The 20,857-nt window shown below is 39.6% G+C and overlaps 1 protein-coding gene across 3 annotated transcripts in view; it reads left to right on the top strand.

The window, feature by feature from the left end:
• Positions 1–17,406, top strand: part of SGK2 (serum/glucocorticoid regulated kinase 2) — a 66,632-nt gene extending 49,226 nt beyond the window's left edge. For all 3 annotated transcript variants that reach the window (XM_043990344.1, XM_043990346.1, XM_043990345.1), the window contains 6 exons: positions 1,777–1,813; positions 3,493–3,579; positions 10,470–10,565; positions 12,674–12,829; positions 15,546–15,635; positions 16,160–17,406. In XM_043990344.1, the coding sequence (XP_043846279.1) occupies positions 1,777–1,813; positions 3,493–3,579; positions 10,470–10,565; positions 12,674–12,829; positions 15,546–15,635; positions 16,160–16,315 (622 nt within the window). In that variant the 3' untranslated portion in view covers positions 16,316–17,406. The remainder of the gene's footprint in view (positions 1–1,776; positions 1,814–3,492; positions 3,580–10,469; positions 10,566–12,673; positions 12,830–15,545; positions 15,636–16,159) is intronic.
• Positions 17,407–20,857: the final 3,451 nt, after the last annotated feature.

Below are 20,857 nucleotides of genomic sequence, written 5' to 3' on the forward strand. Positions count from 1 at the left end.
AAGTCAAGTGAACTTGCATCAGGGTCACTCAACTATTAAATATCTGAAGCTGGATTTGAATTCAGATCTTCCTGACTTCAGTCCCAGCATTCCATCCACTGAAGTTCTAAGTATTAGATCTTCAAGGCCCTCTACTGCATCTTGGGACACAGAGCTAGGGATCTTGGAGCCCTTAGACCTGGGCTGTCCTGGTCTGGGTGCTTCTATGTTGCTCCAGTGCTACTCTTCCCTTCTATGAATTATCCCTTATTTTTCTGGCCTCGGATGAGACTTAGTCACAAGTGTTAATATTTGTATGAATATCTGAGGTTATAGATGTGAAGTTGAGCAGGATTTTTTTTTTCCGGGTCAGTGAGGTTTAAGTGACTTGCCCAGGGTCACACGGCTAGTAAGTGTCAAGTGTCTGAGGCCGGATTTGAACTCAGGTCCTCCTGAATCCAGGGCTGGTGCTTTATCCACTGTGCCACCTACCTGCCCCCTGGGAAGAAATTTAGTGGGTTTCCTGGCATTTTTTTTTTTTATTAATGTCATGATTTCTTCCACATGATTAAAATAGACAGAAACGATTAGTTTGGCACACTTGGGTAATAGTAGGACAGTAGGTTGAAAGCTGGAAGGGACCTTGATAATCATCTAGTTCATTTCTCTATCTTATTTTACAGACAAGGAAACTGAGGCACTGAAGTGAAGTAACTTGCATGACATCACACAGTAGCAGAGCTAGCATTCAAACCTGGGTCATCTGGTTCCAAAGCCAGAGTTCCTTCCACTTGGACCCTGCCTTCCTCCAGTCTCCCTCATTGTTTGTCCCTTATAGTATCCCTCTGTAATTCAGTTCTGGGCTAAGAATGAGGCACTTATGGCCTGGTGCTTTGCTTTGTTATATTCTTTTATTCATCATGTTTTTATAGAGCCCTGATGGTCTTCAAAATGCCTCCTTTTAAACACCATTATGAGTATTTATGAAGTATTATTTTCCCTATTTTGCCTGTCAGGAAACTTGAACCCAGAGGCAAAGTGATTTGCCAAAGGTCACAGAGTCATGACACCCTATGTCCCCTCTCCCCATTATGCTGACTGTACTTTTCTTCAATTCAGTTTTTTGTTGTTGTTGTTGTGGTTGTTGTTTTTTTGGGTTTTTGCGGGGCAATGGGGGTTAAGTGACTTGCCCAGGGTCACACAGCTAATATGTGTCAAGTGTCTGAGGCTGGATCTGAACTCAGGTACTCCTGAACCCAGGGCTGGTGCTTTATCCACTGCGCCACCTAGCTGCCCCCTCAATTCAGTTTTTTTTTCTTTTAAGTGAGGCAATTGGGGTTAAGTGACTTGCCCAGGGTCACACAGCTAGTAAGTATCAAGTGTCTAAGGCTGGATTTGAACTCAGGTCCTCCTGAATCCAGGACCAGTGTTCTATCCACTGCGCCACCTAGCTGCCCCTCAATTCAGTTTTAAAAAGCATTTATTATGTAACTATTATTCAAAAGATACAGGAGCTACAAAGATAGCAAATGACATAGTCCTTGCCCTCAAAGAACACACAGTCTACAGGGGAATTTGTGTCTTTTTTTTTTTTTTTGGTTTTTGCAGGGCAATGAGGGTTAAGTGACTTGCCCAGGGTCACACAGCTAGTAAGTATCAAGTGTCTGAGGCTGGATTTGAACTCAGGTACTCCTGAATCCAGGGCCGGTGCTTTACCACTGCACCATCTAGCTGCCCCGAATTTGTGTCTTTAATGAATAGCAAAACAATAAAATTCTCCTTTCTCATCTTCCACAGGGATTTGAAACCCGAGAACATTCTCTTGGACTGCCAGGTCCGTATGTATGTGGGGTGTGTGTGTGTGGATGGGTAGAGGTGAGGTTGGCATGGGATGGGGGCAGGTGTTAGGACAGAAGAATGACTTCCTAGCTGGAAATTTAGGGAGACCTAGAAAGATAGACTTCCAATACTAACATGGGGATTTAGGAAGTAAGACCAAAGGCTTTTCATTGACACAGTCCCAAAAGGATTTGTTTGCTTGAGGTCACAGAGTGGGCAGAGTTGGAACTTACACTACCCCGCCTACCTCCTCCTCCCCCAACTCCTGCCATCATGGGGATATTTTTCTTAAATTCTTTTAAAAAGTTTTATTAAGCACCCATTAATGTTAAGACTAAAGACTTCCTCTGATGGCTCATTGTGTTTCTTGAAGACTCTGCCAGTAGTCTATGAGTTAGCTAGGTGGCTCAGTGGTTGGAGGGCTGGTCTTGGATTAGGAAGACACGAGTTCAAATTTGACCTCAGATACTTCCTAGTTGAGTGACCTGGTGCAAGTCACTTAAACTTTGTCAGCCTCAGTTTCCTTATCTATAAAATGACATTTTAACAGCACCTGCTTTCCAAGGTCATTGTGAAGATCAAGTGAGATAATAATTGTAAAGCACTTAGTGTATAGTAGGCACTATACAAATGTTAGCTAGGATGACAATGATGATGCCAGTGATGTACAAGCCTTGGCAACTCCAGTCAAGTCAACAAGCATTTATTAAAGTGCCTGCTTTGTTTGAGGCACTATGCCAGGCATTTGGGATAACAAAGGCAAAAACGAAACAGCCTCTACCCTATAATACCCTACGATATGTATGTTCTATAGGGAGATACGAGTCTGCAGGTCAGTAGACAGACGCAAAGTAGATACAAAGCAATTTCAAGCAGAAGAGGGCACTAACAGCTGGAGTGGGAATCAGGAAAGGCCTTGTAGAGCAGGCTGTGACTCTTGGATTTCCTGAAGTAGAGGTAAGGAGAGGAGTACATTCCAGATATGGGGGCCTGACCAATGCAAGAACACAGAGGCAGGTCCTGGAGGCAGTGTAGGGTAGTGGAAAGAACAGGCTCTAAAGTCAGAAAGCCTGTGGTTGAATCTTGGATTACCTACTAACCACCTGTGTGACCTTCAGCAAGTTACTTAACCTCTCTGGGCCTCAGCCTCCTCATGAGAGGGTTGGATTAGGTGACCTCTGAGGTCTCTTCCAGTTCTAGAATTATGTTTTTTTTGTTTTGTTTTTGTGTGTGAGGCAATTGGGGTTAAGTGACTTGCCCAGGGTCACATGGCTAGTAAGTGTTAAGTATCTGAGGCTGGATTTGAACTCAGGTCCTCCTGAATCCAGGGCCAGTGCTCTATCCACTGCGCCACCTAGCTGCCCAGTTCTAGAATTATGACCATAAGATTGAAAGGCTTTGAGTATGGACCCAGTGATTATCATCCAAGGACCAGATGAGCTAAATTGAGATAGGCTTTATCACTGGAGGGTTGGTCATCAGGGGATAGCATTTTGTGTGTGTGTGTGTGTGGGGGGCATGGCAAGATTGGAGGAAAGGAGCATAACAACTCAAAAAATAGTCTATTAAGGTATGAAGAGGTTTAGAAGGGGGATTAGGGGCTGTGGATTGTAAAGGACAATTCATCCATTTAAAGAGGAACTTTCCAGTTTCTTCTTGTCTGTTTCTCTTTAGGGTCATGTTGTGTTAACTGATTTTGGGCTTTGTAAAGAAGGAATGGAGCCAGAAGAAACCACATCCACTTTCTGTGGCACCCCTGAGGTATAATAAAATGATGGCTAGTGGTGTCTCCTCAGCCATCTGCAAGTGCATAATCATGGAAGTTACTGGAATAGTTGTTGATCACTTATATGTATCAACAGCTAAAGTTCAACTACAGATTGTCAACATTAACTGGATCAAAACTGACATTAACCAGAAAGATCAGGCTAATGCTAAATCTTGTGAACATTAAACAGCAAAAGATTTTCTCTTTAACTGAGTTTCTCCCTGACTTTAAATGTTAATAATTGCTAGTTTTGAGCGGTACTAATTTACCATTAGCAATGTTGTAAACTTCTGTCTGCTCTTCCAAGGTTTCACAATTAACTGGATGTTTCTATAATTATCTGACCCATGTTGACATTGAGATTTTGCTATAATGTGTAGATATGTGTGTGTGTGTGTGTATGTGTGTATAATTATAGTCATAGTGACCCTCTTTTATCTGGTGATCAGGGAATCTTCTCCCAGTAAAATTATTTTATCTCACATTATTTGGGCTAGTCTCCGACATTTGATTACTATTTTTTGTGTGTGTGAGGCAATTGGGGTTAAGTGACTTGCCCAGGGTCACACAGCTAGTAAGTATCAAGTGTCTGAGGCTGGATTTGAACTCAGGTCCTCCTGAATCCAAGGCCAGTGCTTTATCCACTGTGCAACCTAGCTGCCCCCTTTATCTCTTTTAATAAAATGCATAGATTATGATTAGTACCCTGAATTGAGAGACAGAGATAGCAGAAAGAACACTGAGCCCTAAATTGGATCTGAATTTTAGGCCTACATTTTCCATTAACTGGCTATGAGACCATAGGCAAATCACTTACCCTCTTTGAACCTGAATTTCCTCATCTGTAAAATGTGGAGGTGGGAGTGATGATCTCAAAGATCCCTTCCAGATCTAAAATGAGTAGATGATCATTACTATATACCAAGCACTTTGCCAAGCATTGGGAATACAATGCAGTTCCTACACTCAGGCGGCTTACATTCTAACCAGAGAGGACAATACATAAAAAGGAGGTAGAGTTAGGGGGCAGCCAGGTGGCGCAGTGGATAAAGCATTGGCCCTGAATTCAGGAGGACTTGAGTTCAAATCCAGCCTCAGGAACTTGACACTTACTAGCTGTGTGACCCTGGGCAAGTCACTTAACCCTCATTGCCTTGCCCCGCCCCCCCAAAGGAGGTAGAATCACAAAAGGAGAAGGTAGAGATGAAGAGCACCAGAATGACAGTGGCATGTTTTAGGGCTGGTGAGGGAGGCTATGATGCCCTGGTTCTAAGCTAGATAAAGGTGAAGGCTCACCCATGAGAACCCAGGGACAGGAGCCCCATTTTGGGGAGGTGGGAAGTTGAGGAGGACCAGAATGGTGAAAAAATAATTTGGAGATGGTTGTCTTTCTCCTGCTCTCTACAGCTTTTCTTTGGCCCTAAAAGAGCCAGGCTGTCCTTACCAGTAATAGCCTTTTCCTCCTATGATTGAAGAAAAGCATTAGGCATAGAAACTCAGTCTGGTTCATTATGGGGATGAATCATCCAATTTCCCCACTTCTAGTGCTACTCTGCCTCCCATATAATGCCTAATCACTGTTCCTTACAAGGATACTCAGATTTCTTTGATATATTTACCATTCATTTAAGAGATAAATTTTGGGATCTTTGATCAGTGGAATTGGTTGACAGACATGAGAATAATTGTATTGGAGTATTTCCTGATCTTTGTGAGGTTGACTAACAAGGGAGTTATAGAGACTCTTATCTATGAGCCCAGGTGTTCTATCACTATTTGGAACCAGATGGATACTTATACATGAAATTTTAATTGGGGAAACCGGGGAGACCTTGACTATTTTAGGGGTGAAGGCAAAAGAAAGTGGGAAATGATTAAAACTACATAGTGGTAGCCAGTCAGTATAGATAGGCATGAGTTTTTCTGGGGAGTTCTGTCTCAAAATTAGACAATTAGGACAGGAGGATGTCCTTGAACTGTTCTCTCAAGTGAGGATAAAAGGACTTCCAATGGAGGTGCTTATAGAATTTTACCTTGAGTCTTGAAACCTCCCCCTCTATCCCCAACACCCAACAAACACTCAATAAATTTTGGTGGCTTAGTCTTAGCTCTGGGATCAAATATACACTCCTCTCTTTGGTATTTAAATATATCTCATCAGAAAGATCATAGAAACCACAAACTAGACACTACAAAATAATCACAGCACTTATAATTTAATTATATCTATAATCAGAGTCCACTCTGGCCAGAGCATAAGGTCCTTTCATCCATTCATCCAGCCAGCCAGCCATCAGACATTTATTAATGTATATTGTAAGTAAGGGGGCAGCTAGGTGGCACAGTGGATAGAGCACCAGCCCTGGATTCAGGAGAACTTGAATTCAAATCTGGCCTCAGACACTTGACACTTACTAGCTGTGTGACCCTGGGCAAGTCACTTAACCCTCATTGCCCTATTAAAAAAATGTATAATGTGAGTTAAGGCTGGAAAAGTAGTTTGATTTAGATTCAAGAGAGCTTTGAATGCTAGGTTAAGGAAATGACTTTATCCTGTAGGCAGCGGAAATCACTAAAGGTTTTTCAATAGAGTAAAGATATCAAAATAATGACTTCAGAAGATTTTTCTGGAAGTGTGTATGGAATGAATTTTAGAGGATATTTTAAACCAGAGGGATAAAAAGACCAATTAGAAATCTATTTTCATTAGTTTAAGTAAGAGGTAATAAGGGCCTGAAGCAGAGTGGTTCCAGTAGGAATAGAAAGTTGGTACTATTTTTATGGCTTTGATATTTCCTTTAGAAATTATAGTAGAAAACAAGAATTCCAAAGCTTCCTGGGGAAAAAATACCAGTGACACATGCCCTTTTCTTTGGGGACCACTCTGCCTTTAGTAAATATTTCTTTAATCTATCCTAGTCAGATAAGGCTCTCTTATTTTAAAAAATATCTAAAGAAAGGAGTTCTTCAACCTTCCTTGATAACATTCCCTCTCTGAAATCCTCCTAGGAAGGAATTTTTTCCTTATATCTATCCTAGGTCTTTCAGGTTGGAGTTCAATTTTGTTTCCTCTTTTTCTAGCTCTAGGGCTTTGGATGAAATTGGTACCAATAAACATTAATTGATTTTATGTGACAATGGAATTGAAAAATTATTGGCTTTCAACACCATAATGATCCTTCATATGCCTGGATCACTCCCCAGATTCTTTTCACTAAATTCTGCCTTTTCCTTTCATCTTATTCTTTGATCTTATTTCACAACCTTTAATCATCCTTACTGTCCTGAACCTTCTCCCCATTCCTAAATTGTGGATGAAATGTATATGAGAGATAGAGATATACATATATATATATATATATATATATATATATATATATCTATCTACACTTATTTTTTATCTCAAAATTATTTTATTATTTTCCAGTTACATGTAAAGATAGTTTTCATCATTTGTTTTTGTAGGATTTTGAGTTCCAAATTTTTCTCCTTCCCTCCCATCCCTCCTTCCTCCCCAAGATGGCAAGCAATCTGATATAGTTTATATATGTACGATCACATTAAACATATTTGCACATTAGTCATGTTGTAAAAGAATCAGAACAAAAGGGGAAAACCTCAAAAAAGAAAAAAAAACAAACAAAAAGTAGAAATAGTATGGTTCAGTTTGCACTCAGATTCCATGGTTCTTTTTTCTGGATGTGGAGAACATCATGAGTCTTTAGGAATTGTCTGGGATCATTATATTGCTGAGAAGAGCTAAGTCTATCATAGTTAATCATTGCACCATGTTGCCATTACTGTGTATAGTGTTCTGGTTCTGTTCACTTCACTCTGCATTAGTCCCCTTTTTTCACTTATACAAATGAAGAAAAGAGGTAACCTCTCTGAACTTCAGGCAACTCTCCAAGATGCCTTCCTAAGTTACAGAAGGATTGTAATTTGCCTAGGGGAAGAGGGTCATGTACTTGTGTAAATCTTATTCACAATGAGACACTGATACTTAATGAGTGTCATGGACCTATTGGAACCCGGGTCTTCCTGACTCAAGTACAACACTCTATCCTCTACACACTACCCAGTGAAAACAGTTTTTATATCATGAAGCAGGTAAATGTCATGGAAAGAGAATTGCCCAGGGAGCCAGGATACCAGTTCTACCACTGCTTAGCTATGTGACCTTGGGTAGATCACTGTGTTGACCTCTTTTTCTTCATTTGTATAGTGAAGGGTGTAAACTAGATAAAAATTTCCAAAACTGTGTTCCACAAAACCCTAGTGTGACAGTAACGGGGCTTCTGTGAAAAATTGTCAATATTAGCAATATTTTTATGTATCAAAATTACTTAATATACATGGTGAATTTTCCAGTATGAAAATGCCCTTACTTTTCTTCATTTCACCTTAGAATTTCCCTAGTTCCATGTTATCTTGGTGATAACACATATACAATCTACACCTCTTACCTCGCCCATATCAACATTTCAAGCCCCAAGGGTTCCATGGCCAGATTAGTTGGGACTGGCTGAGTTTGAAGTCAATGGGTAAATCAATAAATTTAGTGAACATTTACTATGTGCTGCATACTACATAGGTCCTGGGGATATAAAGACAATAAAGAAACAGTCCTTGCCCTCAAGGAATTTTCTGGTGGGCTCTGACAATCCTTTTAAGCTCTAGCATTTGACAAAATAAGCAATTGTCTGGTAACTTCTAGCTCTGGAACTCCCTTTAGCTGGAACACAATACATAAGCTAAAATAAAACAAGGACTTTCCAACTTTTGTCACAATATATATATTTTTTTAATTCAATTTTACTTTATTTTCAGGTCTGCATTCTCTCCCTACCTCTTCTCCTGCCTCCCCCTCCCCTACTTATAAATAAAGTTAAAATAAATATGCCTCAATCTGCATTCTGAGTCCATTACTTTTCCATCTGAAGGTGGGTAGCATGCTTCATCATGAGTCCTCTGGAATTATAGTTGTTTGTTGCATTGATTAGAGTTTCTAAATCTTTCAGAATTGTTCATCTTCAGTTATTGTATAAATTGTTCTCATAGTTCCATTCACTTCACTTTGCATCAGTTCATACATATCTTTCCAAGTTTCTTTGAAACCATCCCCTTCATAGTTTCTCACAGCACAGTAGTATTACATCACATTCATATCTTATTTTGTCACAATAGATACATGAAGTACATTGATATTACCATTTAAAAAATTCTTTGATAAAAGAGCTTCTTTTTGACAGTTAACCTGGCCTGCAGGACTTGGGGAAAGAACTGGTCACCTTTACATTATGCTGGTGGTAGTTGCTGAAAGGGCATGGTGCTGATGCAACTAATATTTTATGGATGTGGCAGGGAATAGGCCTTCAGAACAATTCAGGACAGAGAGAATCTATATTCTTTTTTTTTTTTTTTTAGTGAGGCAATTGGGGTTAAGTGACTTGCCCAGGGTCACGCAGCTAGTAAGTGTTAAGTGTCTGAGGCCGGATTTGAACTCAGGTCCTCCTGAATCCAGGGCCGGTGCTCTATCCACTGCACCACCTAGCTGCCCCGAGAATCTATATTCTTGAATGTATTCTTTGTTAGAGCTGCACAAGGCAATTGCCTAGTCAAAGAACCTAGGGTCAGAAGTCAGGAGACCTGGGTCCTAGTCCCATCTCTCCACAGACCTTTTGTATGACTTTTGGCACTTCTCTCAACCATGAATTGTTTGTTGAACGAATGAATAAAAGAAGGGGATAGCTTAGTCTATGATCTCAAATGCAAATTGTACATTTGTTTCAAGTTTATGTCACTAATCTCTTTTTACTCTCTTCCCTACTAGACTATAAATGCCTTGAGGGCAGGTACTACATCTTATTTTATCTTTGTATCCCTTGCACTTGACATAGGGCCTTGGACTAATATTTAATATATCTTGGGGTTTATTGAGTTTATTTGTTGAACTGAATCTAGCTCAACCCTCACATTTTCAAGATGTATAAAGTGAGGTGAAATGTTTTGCCCTTCAAGTAAGATGCTTTCAGGAAAGAAGCAGGATTGTTTCAGAAAAACCTAGAAAGGCTTATATGAACTGACACAAAGTGAAGGGAACAGAAGCAGGAGAATATTGTACACAGCAACAGCAATATTGTATGATGAAGAACTGTGAATAACTTAGCTATTCTCAGCAATACAATGATTCAAGACAATCCCAAAGGACTCAGGATAAAAATGCTATCTGCTTTCAGAGGAAAAACTGATGTCTGAATACAGACCAAAGCATACTATTTTTCTCTCCTTTTTTTCTTTCTTTCTTTGAATCTTCTTGTACAAAATTGACTAATATGGAAATATTTTACATGATTGCATGTGTATAACCTATATCAGATTACTTACCATCCCAGGGAGAAAGGAGGGAAGGGAAGGAGGAATAGAATTTGGAACTGAAAAGTAAAAAAAACCCCACAACAATGAATGCTAAAAATTGTTTTTACATGTAATTGGAGGAAAATAAAACATTATTAAAAAAAAATAAATGATTTGCCCTTGGTCACAAAGCTAGACAGCACTGGCAAAAGCTTTTTTTTTCCTTCATGAAGCTTCATAGGGGTCAATGTGCTTATTTAAAGTTTTATTCTATTTTTCAGTTAGTGAGCATTTAATTTCTCTCTTTACTCCCCTATAAAAGAAAAACAAAACCCTTTTAAAACAAATACGCATATCAAGAAAAACAAATCCCCACATTACTTACATTAAAAATATGTGTCATTATTACAACCTGAATCCATCACCTCTTTGTTAGGAGATGGGTACCATAGTTCATCATCAGCCCTCTGGAATCATAGTTGGTCATGGCACTGATCAGAGTTTTTCAATATTATTTTTCCATCAGTATTTGGCTCCTGAAGTATTGAGAAAACAACCTTATGACCGAACAGTGGACTGGTGGTGTTTGGGGGCTGTTCTTTATGAGATGCTCTGTGGCTTGGTAAGTGGTAGAACATTATAATATTCAGTTGATATTCACCTCAATACTTAAATGGATTTGCTTTGCTTTTTTAGTACTGTTATATAACTTGTAGGAGAATTTAGCTAACCAAATCAAGCATTCCTCCTTTCTAGGAACTTATAGGCTAAGATGTAATAAAGATGAATAAGAAGCTGAAGGCAAAAAGGAAAGAAGGTTGTATGGAGTCAGGAAACTGAAGAGCTGAAATGAGAAGGTTGGAAGACATGGTGACAATAGGAAAGGATTGGGGATGGGGAGAGAGAAGAGAACTACAGAAGAGAGGAACAAACTGATGAATGGTGCTTCTTTTCTTTCTTTTTTTTTTAATGTTCTTGGAGTTTCTTTTCATAAATATTCTTTAGGATATCCATAACCCACACCAAGGCAGCTCCTTTTAGGCCAGGGGTTCCCAGCTCTTTTTTTTTGGGGGGGGGGCCCTGTTCCTTAGATATCAGTAGTATTCCCTATCTAATACGAGAAGAAATAAAAGCCCGAGTTTTTTTGTTTTTTTGTTTTGTTTTGTTTTGTTTTGTTTTGGTTTTGGTGAGGCAATTGGGGTTAAGTGACTTGCCCAGGGTCACACAGCTAGTAAATGTTAAAAGTCTGAGGCCGGATTTGAACTCAGGTATTCCTAAATCAAGGGCCGGTGCTTTATCCACTGCACCATCTAGCTGCCCCAAAGCCTGAGTTTTTACAATGCAAATGCATATAAAAAATAAAACAGTTTAATTTTCATAGATAATATCCTCCGAAGACACCCCAGGTTAGGAACCCCTATTCTGGGACATAGTGATGGGTTAACTTTTGCTTTTTTGGTTATAATAAGTGTTGTATTCCAGGAGTAAGGCAGTGGCAGATCTGCTGTGCTCTTCCCTGATCAATATTCAATTTTATCCTGGGCACCACATTTTTGGAGAACATCTCAAGAAAAGTAATCTGGATAGGGAAGGTCCTCAAACTCATGTCTTATGAGGATCAATTAAAGGAACTGGGGACATTTAGCCTTGGGGAAGATATGATTTGGTGGGTGAGAACATGATTAACATCTTCAAGTATTTAAAAGCCCGAGTGGGGGGGGGGAGGGAGAAAAAAGAAAGTAAAAAAATGCACAGCAGAAAAACAACAACAACAACAAAACCTAGAAAGAAGCAAAGAATAGCTGGGTAGCTTTGAAAACAATGTGTAGTATTTACTGCACATGAAATGGAAATTTATTCTTTTATATTGAATCCTCTCATGTTCTGCTGTGTACATGGGATTGTTCTTTTTTTTCATTTCTCATTTTGTATTTCAGTTTTAAATGAATAAAAAATTCATACACACACACAAAAGTATTTAAAAGCCTGCAATGTGATTGAGGGGTTAGACTTGACCCCACAGGGCAGATCTAGGAGGAATTGGAAGAAATCTCAGAAAGGTAGACATACTGCAAGGAAAACCTTCCTGGGATGCCTTAGGAAATAGTGGGTTCTCTCTCACTGAAAGCCTTCAAGTCAAAGGTAGATAAATCAATTGCTAGACACGTTCAAGATGGGACTCTTAATCACATGTAAGTTGGACAAGATACCTTTGAAGTCCCTTCTGTGATTCTGTCTCCCAATAGTACTTTAATCCAGAGTTCTCTCTACTGAAGTGTATACAAAGTGTCAAGTCTCTCTTATTTTCTTTAGGTATATATATATATATATATATATATATATATATATATATATATATATATATATATATTTTTTTTTTTTTTTTTTTTTTTTAGTGAGGCAGTTGGGGTTAAGTGACTTGCCCAGGGTCACACAGCTAGTAAGTGTTAAGTGTCTGAGGCCGGATTTGAACTCAGGTACTCCTGACTCCAGGGCCGGTGCTTTATCCACTGCGCCACCTAGCCGCCCCTAAGTCTCTCTTATTTTCTAGCATATAACTTGTGGGTCTTTGCTGTATTTAGGAGGCATATTGTCCAAATTTTTTTTTCTGAAGTAAAAATCTTGAGTGCTAGATTTTCTGAAAAAAAAAAAAAGGTTGTATTTACTTCTGATCAGTCCCTGATCTATGATGGATAACATAGGTCTCTTCTTTCTTTCCCTATCTGGCAGCCACCTTTCTATAGCCAAGATGTTTCTGAAATGTATGACAATATCCTTCACAAGCCTCTCCAGATCCAGGGAGGCAAGACAGTGGCAGCCTGTGATATCCTGCACGGCCTTCTCCAAAAGGACCAGAAGAAAAGACTGGGTGCCAAAGCCGACTTTGTATGTGTCAGGTCTCAGAGGACTCTCTTCTGCCTTTGTCCACTTCTCTCACCCCACATTCTCTGTTTCTAGTGTTCTTTTGTTTGTTTGTTTGTTTTTGTGTGTTTTTTAAATTTTTTTTTTGCGGGGCAATGGGGGTTAAGTGACTTGCCCAGGGTCACACAGCTAGTAAGTGTCAAGTGTCTGAGGCTGGATTTGAACTCAGGTCTTCCAGAATCCAGGGCCAGTGCTTTATCCACTGTGCCACCTAGCTGCCCCCCCTCTAGTGGTTTCTTAACCTCAAGAACAGAAGTTTTTTTTTTTGTAATAAATTTATTTATTTAGAATTTTCCCAAAGTTACATGTAAAAACAAATTTTCACATCAATTTTTCTTAAACTTTGTGTTCCAAATTCTCCTCCCTCCCTCCCCACCCCTCCCTATGAACTCAAGCAATTCATTGCAAGCCATATATGTATAGTCATGCAAAACATCTCCATATTAGTCAGGTTGTGAAAGAAAATAGACAAAAAACTTTAGAAAGAGGAACAAACAACCAAAAAAATTATACTTCACTCTGTATTCAGATACCATCAGTTTTTTCTCTGTAGTTGGACTGCATTTTTCTTAAGTCCTTCTGATAGCATCCTGCTCATCATTTCTTTCACAATTACTATTTTTTTGTTGTTGTTTTTTTGTTTTTAGTGAGGCAATTGGGGTTAAGTGACTTGCCCAGGGTCACACAGCTAGTAAGTGTTAAGTGTCTGAGGCCGGATTTGAACTCAGGTACTCCTTACTCCAGGGCCAGTGCTCTATCTACTGCGCCATCTATCTGCCCCCACAATTACTATTGCTAACTGCATTACCCTCAATCCTATTCCCTTCCCTTGATATTTGCTCTATTTAAGAGAAACGGGTTTTTTTTTGTTTGTTTGTTTTGTTTTGTTTTTTTAGTGAGGCAATTGGGGTTAAGTGACTTGCCCAGGGTCACACAGCTAGTAAGTGTTAAGTGTCAAGTGTCTGGGGCCGGATTTGAACTCAGGAACTCCTGAATCCAGGGCCGGTGCTTTATCCACTGCGCCACCTAGCTGCCCCTAAGAGAAACGTTTTTAAACACAGGTAGTCTAACATCATAAGATACTATGATATAAAACCATGCCTAATAGCTAAGGGTGGGACTTTGACAGCTTACCTAGTCTGTTTCCCTGTCTCTGGTCAGGATTGTTCTCAGATTATCTTTGAATGATAGCTTCTTCCCCACCTGACTTTCAGAGGAGAGATGCCCAACCTCTATTCAATTGTCCTTTCTCGTATCTAATCTAAACTTTCTGCTGATAATCTAAATTCATTCACTTTTGATATTATGAAATGATGATGTATTTCAGTAATCTGAAGTCAATTTTCCTCCTTAATGTTTCTCAGGAGGTTCATACCCTTGACAAAGCCAGGTGTGTAAGGTAGTGTAGATACAGTCACATGAGAGGCAGCATGGTGAAATGGAAAGAGTATTGACACTGGGGTCAGCACACCTAGGTTCAAATCCTGCCTCTGTCACTTACTACCTGAGTGATCTTGAGGAGGTTAATTAATCTCTCTGGTCCTAAGTTTCCTCTACTAATGTAATCATGGGTTGGATTAGATAACCTCTGATGTTCCTTCTGGTTATCAATCTACACCATGGCAGGAAACTTCCTCATAGGAGTGACTCAGGGCACTGACACTGGTATTGATAGAAGGGTTGGCTTTGGTGGTGGGGTGGGAAGAGGATCATTCTTGAAGGTGAGAATTTGAATGTGTTATTATTCAATCATGTCTAACTCTTTGTGACCCCATGTGGAATTTTCTTGGCAAAGATACTGGAGTGGTTTGCCATTTCCTTCTCCAGCTTATTTTACAGATGAGGAAACTGAGGCAAACAGGGTTAAGTGACTTGCCCAGGATCACACAGCTTATAAGTGTCAGAGGCCAGATTTGAACTCAGGAAGATTCATCTTCCTGACTCCAGGCCCTGTACTCTATCTACTGTGCCACCTAGCTGCCCATTTGAATGTCTATCTGAGACTCAGATTTAATTGTGTTCTAAGAGCTCTGTGATTAGTTTGGCTTTTCATTTTCCCCTTTCTTCTTCTTCTTCTTTTTTTTGGGGGGGGGGTGGGGCAATGAGGGTTAAGTGACTTGCCCAGGGTCACACAGCTAGTAAGTATCAAGTGTCTGAGGCCAAATTTGAACTCAGGTCCTCCTGAAACCAGTGCTTTATCTACTGTGCCACCTGGCTGCCCCCATATAGAATTATTTTTAATTATTCCTTGTGACCCAGAAAATAAGCCTTAACTACTTTAGTTCAAAACAAACATTTGAGGGTTTGTAAAATGAACATGATATCAACTCATATTTATATAATGCTTTAAGGTTTCTGAAGTGCTTTACAGACAGTTGTCTCACTTGAGCTTCAGAAAAAAACTTGGGAGGGGAATTTCTCTGGATTATCCCCATTTTAGAGTTTTCTGGTTTTTTCTTCCTGAGGGTCACACAGCTAATAAGTGTCAGAAGCAGGATTTAAACATGCAACTTTATAATTCCAAGATTAGCACTCTGTCTCTTCTCCCACATTTTCACCACACTGAAGAGTGGATATTCTTATTTCTAAAAGTTTCAGGGTAGAACAAGGATTCTTGTATAGTGGCAGCCTTAATGTATAGGGTAATATTTTTCTCTAAAGTGGTATTTTCTTCTTGCAGCTCGAGATAAAGAATCATGTCTTCTTCAGTCCAATAAACTGGGATGACTTATACCACAAGCGACTCACTCCTCCTTTCAACCCAAATGTGGTAAGAGGATGTGTCATTATTTGCTCTCTCTTCATCACTAGAATTAACTTGGTTTAAAAGCACAAATGTCACTTGCTTAAGCTTATCTATCTGCCTCTGCTTCCTAACCCAAAGTGGAAGAGGACATACTTTGGTCTTCATTACTTCTCATCTGCCTTCCTCTTTTCTTTCTCCTTTCTCCATTGCTCTGAAGACTTAGTGATAGCAAGGAGCCATGGTGAAGGTTGATGTAAGAGCAGGTAGATTGGGAACATAATAGGAAAGTCATGGTAGGGTAGTGCATAGAGGGTTCCTAGCTTCTTGGATATTATAGACATTTCTATCTCTGTGAGTTAGGTATCTGACTGTGAGGGAACAGGCTTTTTTCCTTTTAAATATAATTTCCTAAAAACTTACATTTATTTATTTACTTGTTATCAAAATCAATCATCTATTGTTTACAGACTTCAGTTTAAGAACCCCTTTATCTAAAGGATGCACTAAATTTCATATTCCATCCTCTCATTCATGTGTTTTCTCCAAAGGTGGGGCCTGCTGACTTAAGACATTTCGACCCAGAGTTCACCAAGGAAGCAATTTCCAGTTCTATTGGACGTACACCAGATTTGACAGCTGGCAGCTCTGGGTCTTCCAGTGCATTTTTAGGTTTTTCTTATGCACCTGGGGATGAGAATTTTTAAATTGCTAATAAGCCCAGGCATCATCTGTAAAGAGGTGTTCATGTTATTTATCATTGGAGTCAAATTGTACTGTCCTAAAGTGGAAGATGTGATAAGTATAACTGTACATGTCCCAATTTTCTCATGCTGACCATACAGCACTCTTAGGTGTTACATCAGAATGATATTCATTTGATGGGATAAAACTTAACAGGAAGAAAGGAAAGAACAGAGGAAGAAAGAGAAGAAGGAAGAAAAGAAGGAGAGAAGGAAGGAAAAGAGGGTAAAGTGGGGTATGTGGCCTATTCAGGATTGGTCCTGATTTAGTTGTGGTGCCAGTGATGGGGCACCATCATGATCTATAGTCTGTTGTAGAAACTTACCTTTGTCAGTTCCCCTAATGGTAGTCAGGTATCAGAAGACTGATGTAAAAGATACTTATTTATAAACCAGAAAACCAACTTATTACTATACAATGGAAGGTATAGCTGGCCTCAGAATCAATAATAGTTATTTTTACAGGGTATTTTTAAATGAGTGAATTCAAAGAGTCTTGAAATAATTTGGAATTATTTAAATTATTCAAAGGTTACCTTTTGACCCAATAATTCTATTATTAGGCATATACCCCAAGGAAATCAATGGCAGAAAGTATAGCAGCACTCTTTGTAGTAGCAAGCTGGAAATGAGATGGATGCCTATTTATTGTGGAGTGGCAGAACAAATTGTGATATGTGAATAGAGTGGAATGTTAAATTTAAGAAATCATGACTATGAAGGTTTCAGAGAAACTCAGAAAGACTTGTTAGAACTGATGTGACCAAAACAAGTAGAACCAAGAGAACAGTACACAATGACCACAACAACATAAATGAAAACAACCCTAAAAGTCACCAGGATTGGAAACAATGAAAAGACCATTTGTGACTACAAAGAAATGTTAATGAAATATCTCTCTATCCTCTCAGCAGAGATATAGTGGAAACAAGTGTGGGATGAGGCCTATATTGTCCACAGTCAGTGTGTCAGTTGTTTTGTTTAACTTTAATAATGTAACAATAGTTAACATTTCTATTGTTCTTTAAAGTCAATAAAGCATTTTGCATACATTATCTCACTTGAGCCTCACCACTACCCTTTGATTGATTGATTTATTTATTTTAGTGAGGCAATTGGGGTTAAGTGACCCTGGGGTCACACAGCTAGTAAGTGTTAAGTGTCTGAGGCTGGATTTGAACTCAGGTACTCCTGACTCCAGGGCCAGTGCTCTATCCACTGCACCACCTAGCTGCCCCTAACTACCCTTTGAAGTAGGTACAACAAGCAATTTCTTCAATTTATAGGTGAAGAGACTGAAGCACAGAGAGGTTTGGTGACTACTCAAGGTCACACAGCTAAGAAAATTTCAGAGACAGGATTTGAAGCCAGGTCTTCTTGACACCAAGTCCAATATATGATTCATTATACCTTTCTACTTTGTTGTAAAAGAGGATTCTATTTAGGAAATGACAGCAATTTTTGAAAAGCATTAATAAAAAAAACATTTAAAAAAACCCTTGATTCTGTCATATAAAACATAAAACTATGTTGTGTTTATTCCTGCACTATTAGTACACAGATCATTGAACAAACATTTACTGAACCTCTACCATATATAAGGCACTATGCTAATGTATTAGAGAAACAAGGGAAGCTAGATGGTGAAACAGAAAGAGTTCTAGACCTGGAGTCAGGAAGACATCTTCCTGAATTAAAATCTGGCCTTAGACATTAGCTGTGTAACTTTGGGCAAGTCACTTGACCCTGTATGCCTCAGTTTCCTCATTTGTAAAATGAGCTGGAGAAGGAAATGGCAAACCACTCCAGTATCTTTGCCAAGAAAACCCCAGATGATGTTACAAAGAGTGGATCACTACTGAAAATGACTAAATGACAACAAAAAATTAGAGATACAAAAATTAAAATTGACACAGCCCCTGCTCTCAAGGAGCTCACAATATAGTAGGCCTTGTAGGGGCCAATTTTAATTGGGGAGTGTTAGTTAAGCAGCTCACCGCAATATTGGGGCGAGGAAGGAGACCAATGGCCTCCCTCAAAAACAGAACAGGGTTTATTAACAAGAATGAACTTAAAAACACAAGCAAGATCAGTAGAATTAAAGAAAGGAAAAAAAAATGGGGGAAGGGAAATGACACAACTTGAATAACCACCGCCCAGGGATCAGCTGAGAACACATGGCTGCATCCTGTCCCTTTCCAGCTTCAAGCTAGAATGGTGAAACTCCTCCCTTCTCCTTCCCAGCAGACCCCAGCCTGACTACACACAGCCCCAAGCCAATTGGCTGGCAGCACTGACTGACAGTTACATGACTGCCCTCACTGAGTTTCCAGTCATTATAATTTTGCCAGGTCCATGATGAAGGCTATAACCAGTGGGTGGACTGTGCCATTGTGGAGGCGTGGAGCCTGAGCCTCAGGCCAGTGCGCATGCTGGGGTTTTAAAAATTCTAGCCAAAAGATGGGGTCATAAAAACCTCAAATAACAATTAATTCTTTACAGCCTCAAGAAAAGAAAAGTAGGACTTAACAAGTTGGCAAAACAGATGGCAAAAACCAGAAGCTCTTCAGTAGGGAAATGGAAAGGCTGAGATGCAATTTGAACAACTTCTATAAAAACAATGACAAAAACCCCAAATATCACAAATATGACGAGCATGGATTCATTCATTGAGTTCCCAAGAAATTGGATGAGGTGGGTCCTTTGCAACCCTAGAGAGGTTACATTTGAAACAGGTGAAAACATATGCTGAATGACAGGACGGGTAATTATCTAATAGCATTTGCTTCCCCAGTGGCAAGAAATCTAACTTAAGGGAATGTTCTACCATTTGCTGCCCCCTACATCATCTCACTGAGAATAGTTTCCCCTCAAAAAAGGTGAAATGCTTTTTTCAGACAATTAACATGACTTCGTAACTTTTATCATCCATCTTGCTCCCTCATGTCAACTTCTGTTATCTCCTTCACTGGTAGGGCATAAGATTTCAAAGTAGAAGGAACCTTAGAGTTATCCAGTCAAATTTCCCCATTTTAAAAAGGAGAAAACTGAGGCTTGTCTCATACAGAGTTGGTATCCCCATTGCTCTGTTTATTCATGGGGTGTGTGTGAAGAGAGAGAAAACAGATTGGGGAATAAGACCTTAATTAAATTTGGTTGACTAGAAGAAACTAGTGTTGTGTAAGGAACAGGTGGTGAAGGAAGCTCCCAACTTTGATGTCAATGCACCAAAAGAGCTGCAGCAATGATCTCCAGTACCACGGAGAGCAGCCTTTCCCACTTTCCCAGACCACCTAACCTAACAGGGCTTTGGAGAGTCTTTTGTGCTGTTCCGACTAGATGGTGGGGACACTCAGTTACTGAATTGTGTCAATCAAGCCAGCAATTTATTAAATGCTTACTAAGTATCAAACATTTTGTTGAGCATTCAAAGAAAAAACCCCAAAACAACCGCTGCCCTCAAGGAGCTTCAATTCTAACAGAGAAACAGCATCTACGTTTATAAGAATTTTTTTTAAAGTAGAAGAAAGAAGAAAATACAAGGTGACTTAAGGCATGAATAAGCTAGCAGATATGGAGACCCAGAAGTATATCATATGAGAGGCAGCACATGAGAGAAGCTCTGAAGGAAGCTAAAGATTTTAGGAAGTGATGGTGATCAGGGAATGCATTCCAGGGATGGGGCCAGTACAAAGGAAGCAGGGAATGGAATGGAATACGAGCAGCAGAAAGTAGGCAAATTTGTCTGAGATATGTGAAGGGGAATAATGTCTAATATTCGTAGAAAAGTGGATTGCAGCCACTTTGTAAAGGGCTTTAAGTGCCCAACAAAGGAGCTTGTATTTGATTCTTTTTTAATTTTTTCTTTTTGGTGAGGCAAGGAGGGTTAAGTGACTTGCCCAGGGTTACATAGCTAGTGTCAAGTGTCTGAGATTGGATTTGAACTCAGGTCCTCCTGAATCCAGGGCTGGTGCTTTAGCCACTGCGCCACCTAGCTGCCTCCTTGTATTTGATTCTAATGGTGACAGAGAACTGTTGAAGTTTATGGATCAGGAGAATAACATAGACCTGTGCTTTAAGACTATCACTTTGGTATTTGTGTAGAGGACTGACTGGAAAAGGGAGAGATTTGAGACAGCAAGATTAATAAGGAACTTATCACAATAGCCCAGGTAAAGGGTGAACTAGGGTGTTAGCCCTAGGGAGAGAAGGTGAAAGGTCTGACTTCATGGAGGTAGAATCGATAAGACTTGGTAACTGATTGGATGTGTGGTATTAAGTAGAGGGAGAAATCAGGGCATACTCTGAGGCTGTAAACCTGGGTGACTGGAAGGACAGTGGTGCCCTCTACAGAAATAAAGAGGGATGAATGAGGGTAGGAGGAAGAAGGGGAGATAATGAGTTCTGTTTTTTAAATGAGTTCATCTGTTGTCCTATATCTCTCCTCTTCACAGTTAAACTCCTAGAAAAATCTGTCAACATTCCTTGTTTCTACTTTCTCACCTC

Source organism: Dromiciops gliroides, chromosome 2, assembly GCF_019393635.1.
Source record: "Dromiciops gliroides isolate mDroGli1 chromosome 2, mDroGli1.pri, whole genome shotgun sequence".
Classification (NCBI taxonomy): domain Eukaryota; kingdom Metazoa; phylum Chordata; class Mammalia; order Microbiotheria; family Microbiotheriidae; genus Dromiciops; species Dromiciops gliroides.